The sequence below is a fragment of the Accipiter gentilis genome, chromosome 16 (assembly GCF_929443795.1).
Source record: "Accipiter gentilis chromosome 16, bAccGen1.1, whole genome shotgun sequence".
Taxonomy (NCBI): domain Eukaryota; kingdom Metazoa; phylum Chordata; class Aves; order Accipitriformes; family Accipitridae; genus Astur; species Astur gentilis.
The window spans coordinates 22,972,052-22,985,288 of NC_064895.1; the positions used below are offsets into that span (position 1 = coordinate 22,972,052).

A 13,237-nucleotide genomic window follows, 5' to 3' on the forward strand; every position below is an offset into this window, starting at 1 on the left:
TGTTTTCATGCCTCTCCTCTTGACCTGCTCTAACAGGTCCATGTCTTTCTTGTGTTGGGGACACCAGAGCTGAACGCAGTACTCCAGGTGGGGTGTCATGAGAGTGGAGTAGAGGGGGACAATCACCTCCCTCAACCTGCTGGTCACGCTTCTTTTGAGGCAGCCCAGGATACAGTTGGCTTTCTGGGCTGCGAACACATATTGCCAGGTCATTTCCAATATTTCATCCACCAGTATCCCCCAGTCCTTTTCCGCAGGGCTGCTCTCAATACATTCATGCCCCAGATTTACTGGGCTGAGAGAAGAGTTTCCTCCTTACAACACAGGCAGCACAGACAAAGAAGGACATGCCAGAGTTTTACCCAGCTGCTCCTGGGGAAAAAAAAAAAGACAAGTGGGAGGGAGGTTAGGAGAGAGGGATTTCCCTGCTTTTATCATTCTCCATTTCTCTGCGGCATTAATGTTCTCTCAAAGCAGTCAACAGCAATATTTTGCAGTTGCAATGTGAAGAAAATAAGGCTGACAACCATCAAGAATGCAAAGAGGTTTCACTGCCATAGAAAAGCAATTTAAAATACTGGCTGTAGTTGAATCTAAATGGTGGGTTATGGAATTTGAGACAGACAGGCTGAACTACTGAATATGTGACCTACACTTACAGTATTTGCTTACAGGAGCATTCACGTTTTGTACTTGTTGTTGATACCTCTCTTTTGACAATAGTCACTAGCCCTATAATCTTCTTCGTTTCAATGAAACTGAGACCACGCTCCTAAAAGGGCTTTAACTCCCAAAGTAGCTGTCTACACTGCACCCGTAGCATCACGGTGTCTGTTTTTTTGCAGTCTGGTGGTACCTGTGCTTGGCTGGAGGGGGAAAAGCAATTCCCACCAGCTGATGCAAAGATGCTCTGATGGCAGCTGAGTGGAGGTCTGATGATAAAAGAGGAGCCTGGGCAGGGAGGTGCAGATGTGTGCAATCCGAGGATGTAGTTGGGAGCGCAGATGCACCAGGCAGTACCAGTAAGGGGTTACAGCTGTTGGCTTTCCCTTGCCGAGTTCCCTCACTGCATTTTCCGCAGTAAATTGCTGCCTGTGGTGTTCAATTCCATTAATACTGCATAGAGGCCCTAAGGATTGATTGGAAATTATTTCTTGATGGTTTTTTGCCCGTGCTCATTTTGCCGCTGGATCAAAAGCCTTCTATGGAGGCTTTTGTGAGATGTTGACTTTTAGTTATTCTTAGCTGAGGTACTTTCCAATATGTAGAGCCATTTTAGGCTGTGCCACACCTGCTAAGAAAAGCTGTTGGATCCTAAATTCAAAGCTTATTTCAGCTTTTTCCCTTGAATCTGGATCAGTGACTTAATGGTATTCAGTGGCTACAATAGGAGAGCTGAAAGTCTCGCATGGCTGGAAACCTAGCTGAGTGTCAGCTGATATTTTGCTTTGCTCAAACTTACAAGACACAGGAAAAAGGGAAGGGGAACCAACAGAAGTGAGAATGAACCCCTGGAAGCTCCACGTACTGGACCCCACACTGCATAGCATAGGTTTGGAGAGCAAAATACTAAGGAGGAAGCCTGGTTTTCTCATCAAACCACAGAACCGAGTCTAGTTTCTTTTCCTGGCTGGACCACTGACTCCTAGTGTGGTCTCAAATAAATGCTTTCACCTCTGTGCTTCAAAATGGGGATAGTAAGATACCCGCTAAGTGGCTACCTTGGAAGCTTCAGTCAGAAGTTAAAAAATGATCAATATAAGTATTTCACTGGAGCATCCTGAACTGTTTCACAGGAGTGGTACAGCTGGTTCTTTCCTTTATCAGCAAATGAAAATAAATAAGAAATTTATCCTGAAAATTAGACATTAAGCCTACAGTGCAAGCACTGACTTCATTCTGCCCATGTATGTGTTGCTTCAATCCATCACTGTATTAAGCATTTTAGATTTCAGACTGGCCTGTGTCTTGCAAGCCAAGATAGGCTTTGCCTCCTGACACCTTCTTGCAAGTGTTGCAGTAATTTAATAGACTGGAACTTATTTATGAACACTGAAAAGGGTCTATCCCCTTATGTACATGTCCCTCGTAGTCTGACATCTTGATTTCTTCATGTCATCTTATTGAAAAAAAACAGCCTTTGGGGCACATGAATAAATGACACAGATATGCATCATCAGAACAGATGCTCAGTATTGAGGGTGATTTATTTTAATTAGTCAAATGTCATTTGAAGAGTTTTTACTTTGTAACTGGCTTCGATTGCTGTATGCAAAGCTGCTGCCATTCCAGGATCTCACGTAATTCTCCCCTTTTCTTTCCCTCACCCGCACGTCGGTGCCAGGCGGCATGGAGTCGGGTGTCACGCTCGCTGATGTCTGGTGTTACATGTCCTTGCTCGATAACTGGAACCTCGTGTCCCGCATGACAGTCCCAAGGTGTCGACATAACAGTCTGGTGTACGATGGGAAAATTTATACCATTGGAGGGGTCGGTGTGGCAGGCAACGTTGACCATGTGGAAAGGTAAAAAAAAACAAACCCAAAACCATGCTGTTTGCTGGAGCTTTTTCTTCATGCTATGCTAAAGGACCATTTCCCTTTCAAAGGACACATCAAATGGGCTGTATGTGTTAAAATAAGCTTTTATAACAGCTAAGAAAGGAGGAAACTATGTAGGATTAGATTTCTTTTTAAAGCTTCAGTGGAAAGCATTGTTTCAAAACCAAAGATGAAAGCTGCCAGTTTGTTTGTCGGTTTGCTCAAGGGAGAGAAGAGAGGAATTAAGCTTCTTTGGACACTTCACACAGATTATACAGTGAACTAATAAAGTTCCTTTGAATTTAGTACTGATGAAAGTCTTTACAGACCACAATATTATTTTTTTTCTTAAAACCCAAAAAAAGCAACCGTAAAGTAAGTTTCTCACATGTGGTCTCCTAGTAAAGCACCTCAGCCTTGACCCGGCTGGAAGGAATGGTGGTCTTGGCCTGGGGCTGGGACTTGCCAAGGTCCAAGTAAAAGAGCCATAAATGGAAACAATTTTGAATTCCTGGCTGAGAGGGGCTGAATAGAGATGGGAGAGGATGGAAATTTCTCTTTTCAAGAAGATTCCACATATAAAAGTTTTCCTTTTCTCACATGGAACTTAAGAAAAAGGAAGGAAGGCAGGAACAAAAGCGCAAAATAAACATTTCACAAAGTAGAATTCCAAAACCAACTCATTTAATGTCAACCATACCATTCAGTAAAACCATAAATTTTATATGCATATCAATGTTTTCATTAAAAAATAGAAGCTGCTTTGATATGCTGTATATAAGAATATTCCATTCCAAAAAGTTCAATACAGCCCTATCCTTACCCAAACACTTAAAAATGCATTGTGACAATAGATTAATGATACATTTTTGTGAAATGTTTTACCTTAGTGAATCTGGCAACCAAAAATATGAGGCTTTTTTCTTTTAGTCAGTTGTAAGTGCTGAATTTGAATACTTCAGCAACATTTTGAAGCACACATTTCCTAGTGAAAGTTGCCTTAACAGGCAAGCCAAAAAGGGATAGGTCATTAAGAAAGATTTACAAAAAAAACCCTGAACATTTTTCAAAAGATTAGGATTACAGATGCTTTCAATCTATTATTTCTTGATTTCGGTGCTGCAACATTTCTATTCCATTTATGCAGGGAGTGTTTACCGTTTCATTTAAGTAGATACCGTAAATACTGAATACCAAACCTGTATTAAAAGTTTATTAAAGTTTCAAAGTCAAACACACAGGAAATTAGGAAGTGCCAAAAATAAAAGTTTCCTTCTGCAGATCTACTTTTTGGTACAGCCTTTAATTGTGTGATGACTTTTTTTTTTTCCCAAAGGACGTCTGCCTAGTTCAGTGCATGGGACAGATCAGTTGTCTGTATGCATGGCTAGGGAGATCCTGTCTGGTGCTGAATGATCACCATTCACATATGGCCCTAGTTTTGTGTTCCTCTGTCTTCACAAATTTGGCACTATTTTGCCTAGGAGACAAGTATGTGACAAAATAGGCCCTGGAAAGCACGTGTGCTGTGGGACAAGGTCTGCAGGTAGCCTTCCCTCCCAGCCCAGGCATGGGCTGAAGAACTGATGCTAGTGATGATGTTCTCAGCAAGTCAGGGAAGTGCAGATAGTGAAGAATGAATGACAAATCATAGCAGTGATTGCAACATGAACATTGCTTCCCTCCTTACCCCTGAGCTTAAGGTGGGCCCTGCCCTCAGGACTTGCTTTGAAGGAAATCTCACTGTTCTATGCAGATTTATTTCTGATTTCTGAAGGTATTTGTCCTGGAATTTGAGTCAGTAAATTTTTAACTAGGAGAAGTGGTTTTGTGAACATGGGAAGGAGAGAGCCCAGGAAAGAGATGCAGTGTTTCATTCCCTCTGTCGATAAAGATGAACATGGAAATAATGCTATTACAGATAGGTGTCTTGATAAATGTCATTGATTAATGATCTGTTTTTATTTTTCTCAGGGCCTCATTTCTGTCTCTGCTCTGATTCTCATGGTCTCTCTTTAACAAAGCATCCAAAATGTTGGTCAGCTGAATGAACCCCAGTTCAAGCGAAGTCACTCCCTCTCCTTCCTTCTCATCTCAGTCACCCAAGCCCTTGCCACAAATGACATTGCAGCCTGCAAGGTCATGCACAGACCCTCGGTGTACCCTGCACGGCTCAGTGAGAGCAGCCGTGCTGGTTTGCAGTTGTAGCAAGCCCACCAAGAGACTTGCATGTGGGAAAGGAGCAGACTTCCTCCCTATCATTTCAGCACACACTGTCTCAACCACAATAAGAATGTCTTGTCATGGGGATTTGCTAAACCCGTGGTTATAATTAATCTGTTATTGTCTATAAAGTGACTTGTGAGACAAAGCCATGGAAAAAGTGCAACATGGCCTCCTTTGGGTTATGCCAAGAAATGAGAGAGGGTTTGGGATGTTTCGGTTTTTATTCTTTGTATTAAAATGACAGTGGGAAATGACAAAAGCAAAGCATCGCCTGGCTGAAGCTGTGTGTTTTGGAAAGGATGTTTCAGGGTCTGCTGTTAGAAATGCAGGTGTGAAAAAGCTGACCCCTGTAGCTGTGCTGAACAAAGTCGGGCCTTTTCAAACAAAATCATTTCCCATTTAGACCAGGCAGCTAATTTGTGTGAGTGTTCAGGAATTTCAATCCCTGTACCCACTTCTGCAAGCAATGAGGCTTTCTGAATTTGGGTTGCAACTTTAAAAAAAAAAAAAATTAAAACACAAAGTAAAGTCACTAAGTGCTCCATTGTCTGCTGTCTTATGTGCAGTTAATGCCCACTTCTTGACTCTGCCTTCTCTTTCTTTCCCCAACCCCCCCAACAAGAGCTACAAGCGATTGACCTTCTCCCACCATATTTATCTGTGGGCTGTGCATTCCTCTTCAAATATTGTGTTGCTTTAGATGGGACACTGAAATACCATGTCTCAGGAGGGGGGAACCTTTCTGTCATTCCAGCAGGTCTTACAAAAGCACTATATTAAAATAAGGTGACATGATCATATGCTCCAAGTCAGGTGATGCCAAAAATTACATTTACCTCTGAGGTAACATTGTTCCCCTCAGCGTTGAATTTCAGGGTCATGCGCTTTTGGGTTTTGGTTAGTTTTTCACCTCAAAGGAGGCATCTGAGATTATAGCCCTGTTATTCCCCCAGATGGAGGTACGGGGGCTTATCCAGGCCTAATGCACAAAGTGATCCTGGGCTGTGCCACCAGTGTGAAAGGCACCACCTCTCCTCGTGCACACACAGCTTATCTTTCCCAACCACATTTTGCTTTCTGCTTGCTCAGCTAGCTCAAGCATGACCATGCCCAGCTTTGGCCAGGTTTTGATGCATATTCAGTGGCATGGTGGAGGGCGTGTCTCCAGTCCAAAATGACCTACCCTGACCTCACCAGTTAGCAGCCCCAGAGCATGGAAACTACAGGGCATCTCACCACAGCAAGTCTTTGAAGATGGAGAAAATAACACTTTCTCCCAGTTTCCTTCTTATTCTCCACCTGTTTTTCCTGGAATTCTTGTAATATTTCATCCTAACTGTTTAAAATCTTAGCAAGATGTTTTTACTGCATTTTTTTAAAAAAAAACAAATGTCAGACCATCTTAGCTATACATGCTGCCGCCTGACTGCACCTAATTCATCTGCTGCACCATTAGAAAGCATTAAGGCAAGCAGGGACCACCAAACTCCTAATGATTTATGGCATCAGCTCTCATGCTCCTCTCTCCGTGCTTTCAGTTGTGTCATTGATGCTGAAGGGTTCAGCCTCAACCAGAAATTCTGGTGCCACTTAAATCAGTGGGTGTTTTCCCATCAGCTTCAATAGAGATGAGATTTTTTACCCTTTATCTGCCATTTGTCTGTAAAGAGGCAGTAAAAATTCCGGCTCAATGGATAATATTACAGGACTATCACAAACAGACGAGTAGGAGTCATTTGTTACTCATCTTAAAACAATATGCATGTGCCAGAGGGGTTGAGTTATAAGTCCATTTTTGTGGCTGTACATGGGTATATGTTCATGGAGAGTTATGTTTTTGGAATGAGTGTTTAGGGAAATAACGGCGCAGCTGCAGTTCTCCATCAAGCCCCACTGGCAAGTTTCTGTATGACAGGGAGCAAGTCATTAGGTGTTAGGCGAGAGGGTATTACACTTTCTGTCTTCTTCTGAGATATGAGTTGAGTTGGGAGGCGGCGAAATGAAGTACATCCGCAAACTAGGTTTTTAGATAATGGATGAGCCCTGTAATATATGCAATTTGAGAGCTGAGAAGACTGCGTATGCTGACAAGACAATATATGTGACTAAAAGTGTGGAAATGTGGGTGCTTTGTGGTTATTATCTGTTTGAAGGACAGGAGAAGATGAATCCCCTTGACCTGACAGCACTTTTACAATAGGGTTGTCTAAAATTGGAAGATTACTTGGTTAGCAGTGTGTACCTGGCAGACAGTCTAAAAAATTCAGTGTAAAGAATAAGCTTTATAAGCTTTAGAAACTGCTTCAAAACCTATTGTTTTATTGAGTCATAGTCACATAGGAATTGGGGCTTCTCCCCCCAAAAAGGTGGCAGGATCAATAGCCCAGCCAAAGTGCATCTACACCAGTGCATGCAGCACGGGCAACAAACAGGAGGAGCTGGAAGCCATTATGCAGGGGGGAAACTGATATAGTTGCCATCACGGAAACCTGGTGGGATGACTTGCACAACTGGAGTGCTGCAATGGACAGCTATAAACTCTTCAGAAGGGATAGGCAAGGATGGAGAGGCGGTGGGGTAGCGCTGAATGTTAGGGAGAGTTTTGATTGTCTAGAGCTTAATGACGGTGATGATAGGGTTGAGTGTTTATGACCAGGGGGAAGGCCAACAACGCAGATAGCATGGTGGGAGTCTGTTATAGACCACCCAGCCAGGATGAAGAGGCAGACAAAATACTCTATAAGCAGCTGGGAGTAGTCTCATAATCCCTAGCCCTTGTTCTCATGGAGGACTAGAGCTTACCAGATGTCTGCTGGAAATACAACACAGCAGAGAGGAAGCAGTCTAGGAGGTTCCTGGAGCGTGTGGAAGAGAGAACTTCCTGACACAGCTGGTGAGGGAGCCAACTAAGGGAGGTGCCCCATTGGACCTGTTGTTTGCAAACAGAGAAGGACTTGTGGGTGATGTGATGGTTGGAGGCCGTCTTGGGCAGAGCAATTACAAAATGATAGTTTTCAGTTCTTGGAGAAGTAAGGAGGGGGGGTCAGTACCTGCCACCTTGGACTTCTGGAGGGCAGGCTTTGGCCGGTTTAGGACACTGGTTGACAGAGTCCCTTGGGAGGCAGTCCTGAAGGGCAAAGGAGTCCAAGGAGGCTGGACATTCTTCAAGCAGGAAATCATAAAGGCGCAGGAGCAGGCCATCCCCATATGCCGAAAGACGAGCCAGCAAGGAAGAAGACTGGCCTGGCTGAACAAAGAGCTTTGGCTGGAAGTCAGGAAAAAAAAGGAGAATTTATGTCCTTAGGAAGAAGGGGCAAGCAGCTCAGGAGGACTACAAGGATGTCGTGAGGTTATGCAGGGAGACAATTAGAAGGGCCAAAGGCCAATAAGAACTTAATCTGGCTACTACTGTAAAAGACAATAAAAAATGTTTCTATAAATACGTAAGCAACAAAAGGAGCGCTAAGGAGAATTGCCATCCTTCATTGCAGGTGAGAGGAAATATGGTGACAAAGGATGAGGAAAAGGGTGAGGTACTTATTTGCTACTTTGCCTCAGTCTTTAATAGTAAGACCAGTTGTTCTCAGGGTACCCAGCCCCTGAGCTGGAAGACAGGGATGGGGAGCAGACTGAAGCCCCCATAATCCAAGGGGAAACCATAGCAACCTGCTACACCACTTAGACACACACAAGTCTATGGGGCTGGATGGGATCCACCCAGGGGTACTGAGGGAGCTGGCAGAAGTGCTCACCAAGTCATTTCCATCATTTATCAGCAGTCTTGGCTAACTGGGGAGGTCCCATTTGACTGTAAGTTAACAAATGTGATGCCCATCTACAAGAAGGGCCGGGAGGAAGATTCAGGGAACCACAGGCCTCTCAGCCTGAGCTCGGTGCTGGGGCAGGTCATGGAGCAGATCATCTTGAGTGCCATCACACGGCACATACAGGACAACCAGGTGATCAGGCCCAGCCAGCATTGGTTGATGAAAGGCAGCTCCTCTTGACTAATCTGATCTCCTTCTATCTCCTGATCTCCTTCTATGACAAGGTGACCCACTTAGTGGATGAGGGAAAGGCTGTGGATGTCATCTATCTAGCCTTTAGTAAAGCCTTTGACACCATTTCCCACAGCATTCTCCTGGAGAAACTGGCTGCTCATGGCTTGGATGGGTGTACTCTTTGCTGGGGGAAAAACTGGCTGGATGGCCAGGCCCAAAGAGTTGTGGTGAATGGAGTGAAATCCAGTTGGCAGCTGGTCACAAGTGCTGTTCCCCAGGGCTCAGTATTGGGGCCAGTTCTGTTCTTTATCAATGATCTGGATGAGGGCATCGAGTGCACCGTCAGTAAGTTCACAGAGGACACCAAGTTGGGCAGGAGTGTTGATCTGCTGGAGTGTAGGAAGGTTCTACAGAGGGATCTGGACAGGCTGGATCAATGGGCCGAGGCCAATTGTATGAGATTCAACAAGGCCAAGTGCTGGGTCCTGCACCTGGGTCACAACAACCCCGTGCAACACTACAGGCTTGGGGAAGAGTGGCTGGAAAGCTGCCTGGTGGAAAAGGACCTGGGGGTACTGGTGGACAGCCAGCGGAATATGAGCCGGCAGTGTGCCCAGGTGGCCAAGAAGGCCAATGGCATCCTGGCCTCTATCAGAAATAGTGTGGCCAGCAGGAGCAGGGAAGTGATTGACCCCTGGTACTTGGCACTGGCGAGGCTGCATCTAGACTACTCTGTTCAGATTTGGGCCCCTCACTACAAGAAAGACATGGAGGTGCTGGAGCGTGTCCAGAGAAGGGCAACGAAGCTGGTGAAGGGTCCGGAGCACAAGTCTTGAGGAGCGGCTGAGGGACCTGGGGCTGTTCAGCCTGGAGAAAAGGAGGCTGAGGGGAGACCTGATCGCTCTCTACAACTACCTGAAAGGAGGTCGTAGCCAGGTGGGGGTCGGTCTCTTCTCCCAGGTAACAAGTGATAGGACAAGAGGAGATGGCCTCAGGTTGCACCAGGGGAGGTTTAGATTGGACATTAGGAAAACTTTCTTCAGCGAAAGTGTTGTCAAGCACTGGAACGGGCTGCCCAGGGAAGTGGTTGAGTCACCATCCCTGGAGGTGTTTAAAAGATGTGTAAATGTGGTGCTTAGGGACGTGGTTTAGTGGTGGCCTTGGCACTCTTAGGTTAATGGTTGGATTTGATGATCTTGAAGGTCTTTTCCAACCTAAGTGATTCTATGATTCTGTGATGTTTTAGGAAAATTAAATATATAACCTTGTCCAAGGATAGTTTCCTAAACCCCTCAGAACAGTCAGAAGAAAATAAAAAAGGCAAAAAATAGTAATCACTTAATGTGATTTTAAACATGTTAAGCATCTGAAGAGCAGATCAATATGACAGTGTACAGCTTTATTTTAAATAGCAGCTTTCCTGCAAACAGAATTAAATAATATATAAGAAACTGGAGGGTGCATGTCTGTAAGCGACTGACCATGATGTAAGGATTTTGTAATGTGAATAAATGAAGATACTCATATGACTGTTTAAACTGGAAGGAAAAAAATTAAAGAGACTGAGGAGAAAAAAAAATACTGTTTTCAGGTACTGAAGAGATCAAAAGTCAAGAAGGCAGAGAAGCAAACAGCACAGCTTGAAATGGAATGTTTTCTGCTGTTAATACTGAGGTGGTAGGGAAAGAGCGAAAAAGGAGACATTGAACAAAATGAGTGAAGCAAGAGGAAGATCAGGCCCACAGATGAAATCCTAAAAGTGGAGACTTGTGGAAACAGGCAAGATTATTTCTGCACGTGTTCTCTTCGAGCCTGGGCTGTATTTTCAGCTGGGTTCAGATCATTTGCCATATCATGGGTATATAAATAATACGTAAACTAGAGGATAGTGACTGCACAAGGGTCAGATGAGATGATGGTGCTCAGTGCACGTGAAGTGACAGGCAGGGACACACACGTCCTGCACGTGTGGAAAGCCTGATGTCCTGAGCATGGCAGGACCATGGACCGCAGGGTTGCAGGCACTGCTCTGGGGACAGAGGAAGGTGTGTGAGGGCATCACAGATGAGTCAATAGTGGGCAAGGACTGCAAAACCAGCACTCAGTCATGTGAAAGGAGATGTCCTTGAAGTTTCAAGCTCAGCAAATTGGATGGGCTTGGTAGGCCCATAGCCAAGGACAAGCATGGACACACCAGGACTGGAGGGAACAGTGGAGGAGAGGGAAGAAAAACCTTTGCTTGGCTTGAAGCCAGCTCCCATTAAGTCTCCATCTACAGCTTCAAACAGGGGAATCAAATGCAAAGCTTGACTAATGGAAAGAGATCAAAGTGATTATTCTTTAAATCAGTTCCCTCCCTGCTGGCCCCTGAGCAGAGCCGGTGTTAAGGCAGCCGAGGAGCCCCACTAGCACTAGTGGCAGTGGAGTGATGGCAATGCTGGAGATGACGTGACAGATGGAAAGGCCCTAGGGCAGAGAGGTAAAGCAGGTGTCATTATTTTCTGTCCTGGAAGGTTACAAAGATTCAACTTCATTCATTTTTTTTAACCAATTTAGTTAATCTGGTGCAAATCCTTGTGTGAACACATTAAGAGCTGACTTGAGATAGACCAAAATGATGGAAACCTGGCTTGTAGAGATTTAAGGAGCTTAGACTACTTAGTTTATCCCATAGAAGTTGAAGAGGTGACTTTATTATTTTCTGCAAGTCCATACATGAAAGAGAGACATTTGACAGCAGTCAGCTTTATAATCCAGCAGGAAGAAAAAACTTCCTTTCTGGTGGGTGGGAGCTGAAGCAAAACAGAGACTAGAAATCAGGTCTACGGTTTTTCAAGGAGGGAATGAACTGAAGGAATAAATTCCCAGGGGATGGAGGGACTTGATGGACAGGTATCAGGAAGCCTTAAAGGCACCAACTTCTCTTCTTCAGCCCCAGGGGTAAGTTAGGTACTTACTTAAGAGGATTGCTTCACTGAGCAGCCTATGTAAAACCCACATTAGATGCCTGTGTTAGGTGGACAACAACTTGCTTCCACCTACTTTATGGTTCAGTGAGTTTTTAAACCAAACGACCCTCAAAACAAGAGTGGTTTTTTAATCTGCGCCACTTGCACCTATATCCAGTAGATTTGCAGCCTTTAGCTTTCAGCAGATGAAGTGAAACTGGTGATTTTTGGTTTCCCGGTGGCAGATGAAAGAGGGTAGGAGAAGGAAAGATCAGTTCTGTCACCGTAGACTGAGAGCAGCGAAAATGGGTGAAAAACAGGGTCTAGGGGACCTGCGGTCCCAATAGTGAAATTCATCCAGAAAAAGGATGATTGTTTTTTTAGTTTGAACGTTTCTCCTGTATTCCTATAGACATGGTCCTCAAGCACACCCAGCCCCCAGCATATGTGAAGGATATAACCCCTCCTTCCCAAAAACGTGTTAGGACCATCAGAAGGTCACTGGCAGGAATGTATCTGTCTTGGGAACTGTGGTCTGCCAGGTACTTCTGCCAGCGCGGGGGAGAGCAGCGTGGCTGCTCACCGGCCCGTCTCAGACCACTTCGACTGGCCACAGATGTTCCTCGTGTCAAGTCAGAGTGGATGGTGTGAGACAATACATATCGGGTGACAGGTGTAATTTATATCTTAGAAGCCAAGGAACTAGAAAGGAACATTAGGTCAGTTCTCAGCTCTACTGCTTTTCCCAGTTTCTAACCAATTATAACCAATTTCTTAACCCCTTTTTAATAAGACATCAAGATTTAAATTACCAATGCCCAAATTACTGCAGTAGGCGAGTTAGCAAAGTGTAACCCAAAAGCAGTGTATGAACCTGTTTATATTATGTGAGATCTTTGCATATCTGCTAGGATGGACATGAGTGCTGCCCCGAGTGCTGTGGGCAAATGCAGGAGATGCAGCATATGGTGCCTTACCTGGAGGAGTTGCTTGTGCAGTCAAAATGCATCTGCAGGCTCAGGTTTGGTACCAAAAGTTAAGAATCAGCCCAATATAGGTGTGTCGCCTTCTATGCTCCCAGCACCATGTTGTTTAATCTTGTTCTATTTCTCCCCTTTGATCACTTGTTGTAGATGAATTTAATTTTTCAGTAACTAATTTAGAGCATTGTACAAGGCAGTTCTCTATGCTCATTACAAGGGACTTCCCTAATTTATTTTTTTTAGTTAAAGTTTGCCTCCCTCTTGCTTTTGCTTCAGTTTTATGAGTGTGTTAATTACTTTCAGTTATATTACTCGGAAACTCATTAATGCAGTTTCATTAAGCACATTATTTTGTGCTGTTTCCATCATTTATATAATTTCTCCCTTTTATTTTCCCCAGGTTTGGAAAGTGAGAATTTGAGGGACATGTAACAAAGGGAGAATTCCCCTGTCACCAAATCATTTTTTACAGATGGGTTCATGGCCATGGATTCATTTCACATTTGCATATTGCATATCACTAATATTAAGAGCAAAAG

General features: G+C 44.2%; 1 protein-coding gene across 3 annotated transcripts in view; it reads left to right on the forward strand.

Moving 5' to 3' along the window:
- KLHL29 (kelch like family member 29) overlaps positions 1-13,237 on the forward strand; it is a 336,839-nt gene that overhangs the window by 299,812 nt on the left and 23,790 nt on the right. For all 3 annotated transcript variants that reach the window (XM_049818438.1, XM_049818439.1, XM_049818440.1), the window contains one exon: positions 2,345-2,525. In XM_049818438.1, the coding sequence (XP_049674395.1) occupies positions 2,345-2,525 (181 nt within the window). The remainder of the gene's footprint in view (positions 1-2,344; positions 2,526-13,237) is intronic.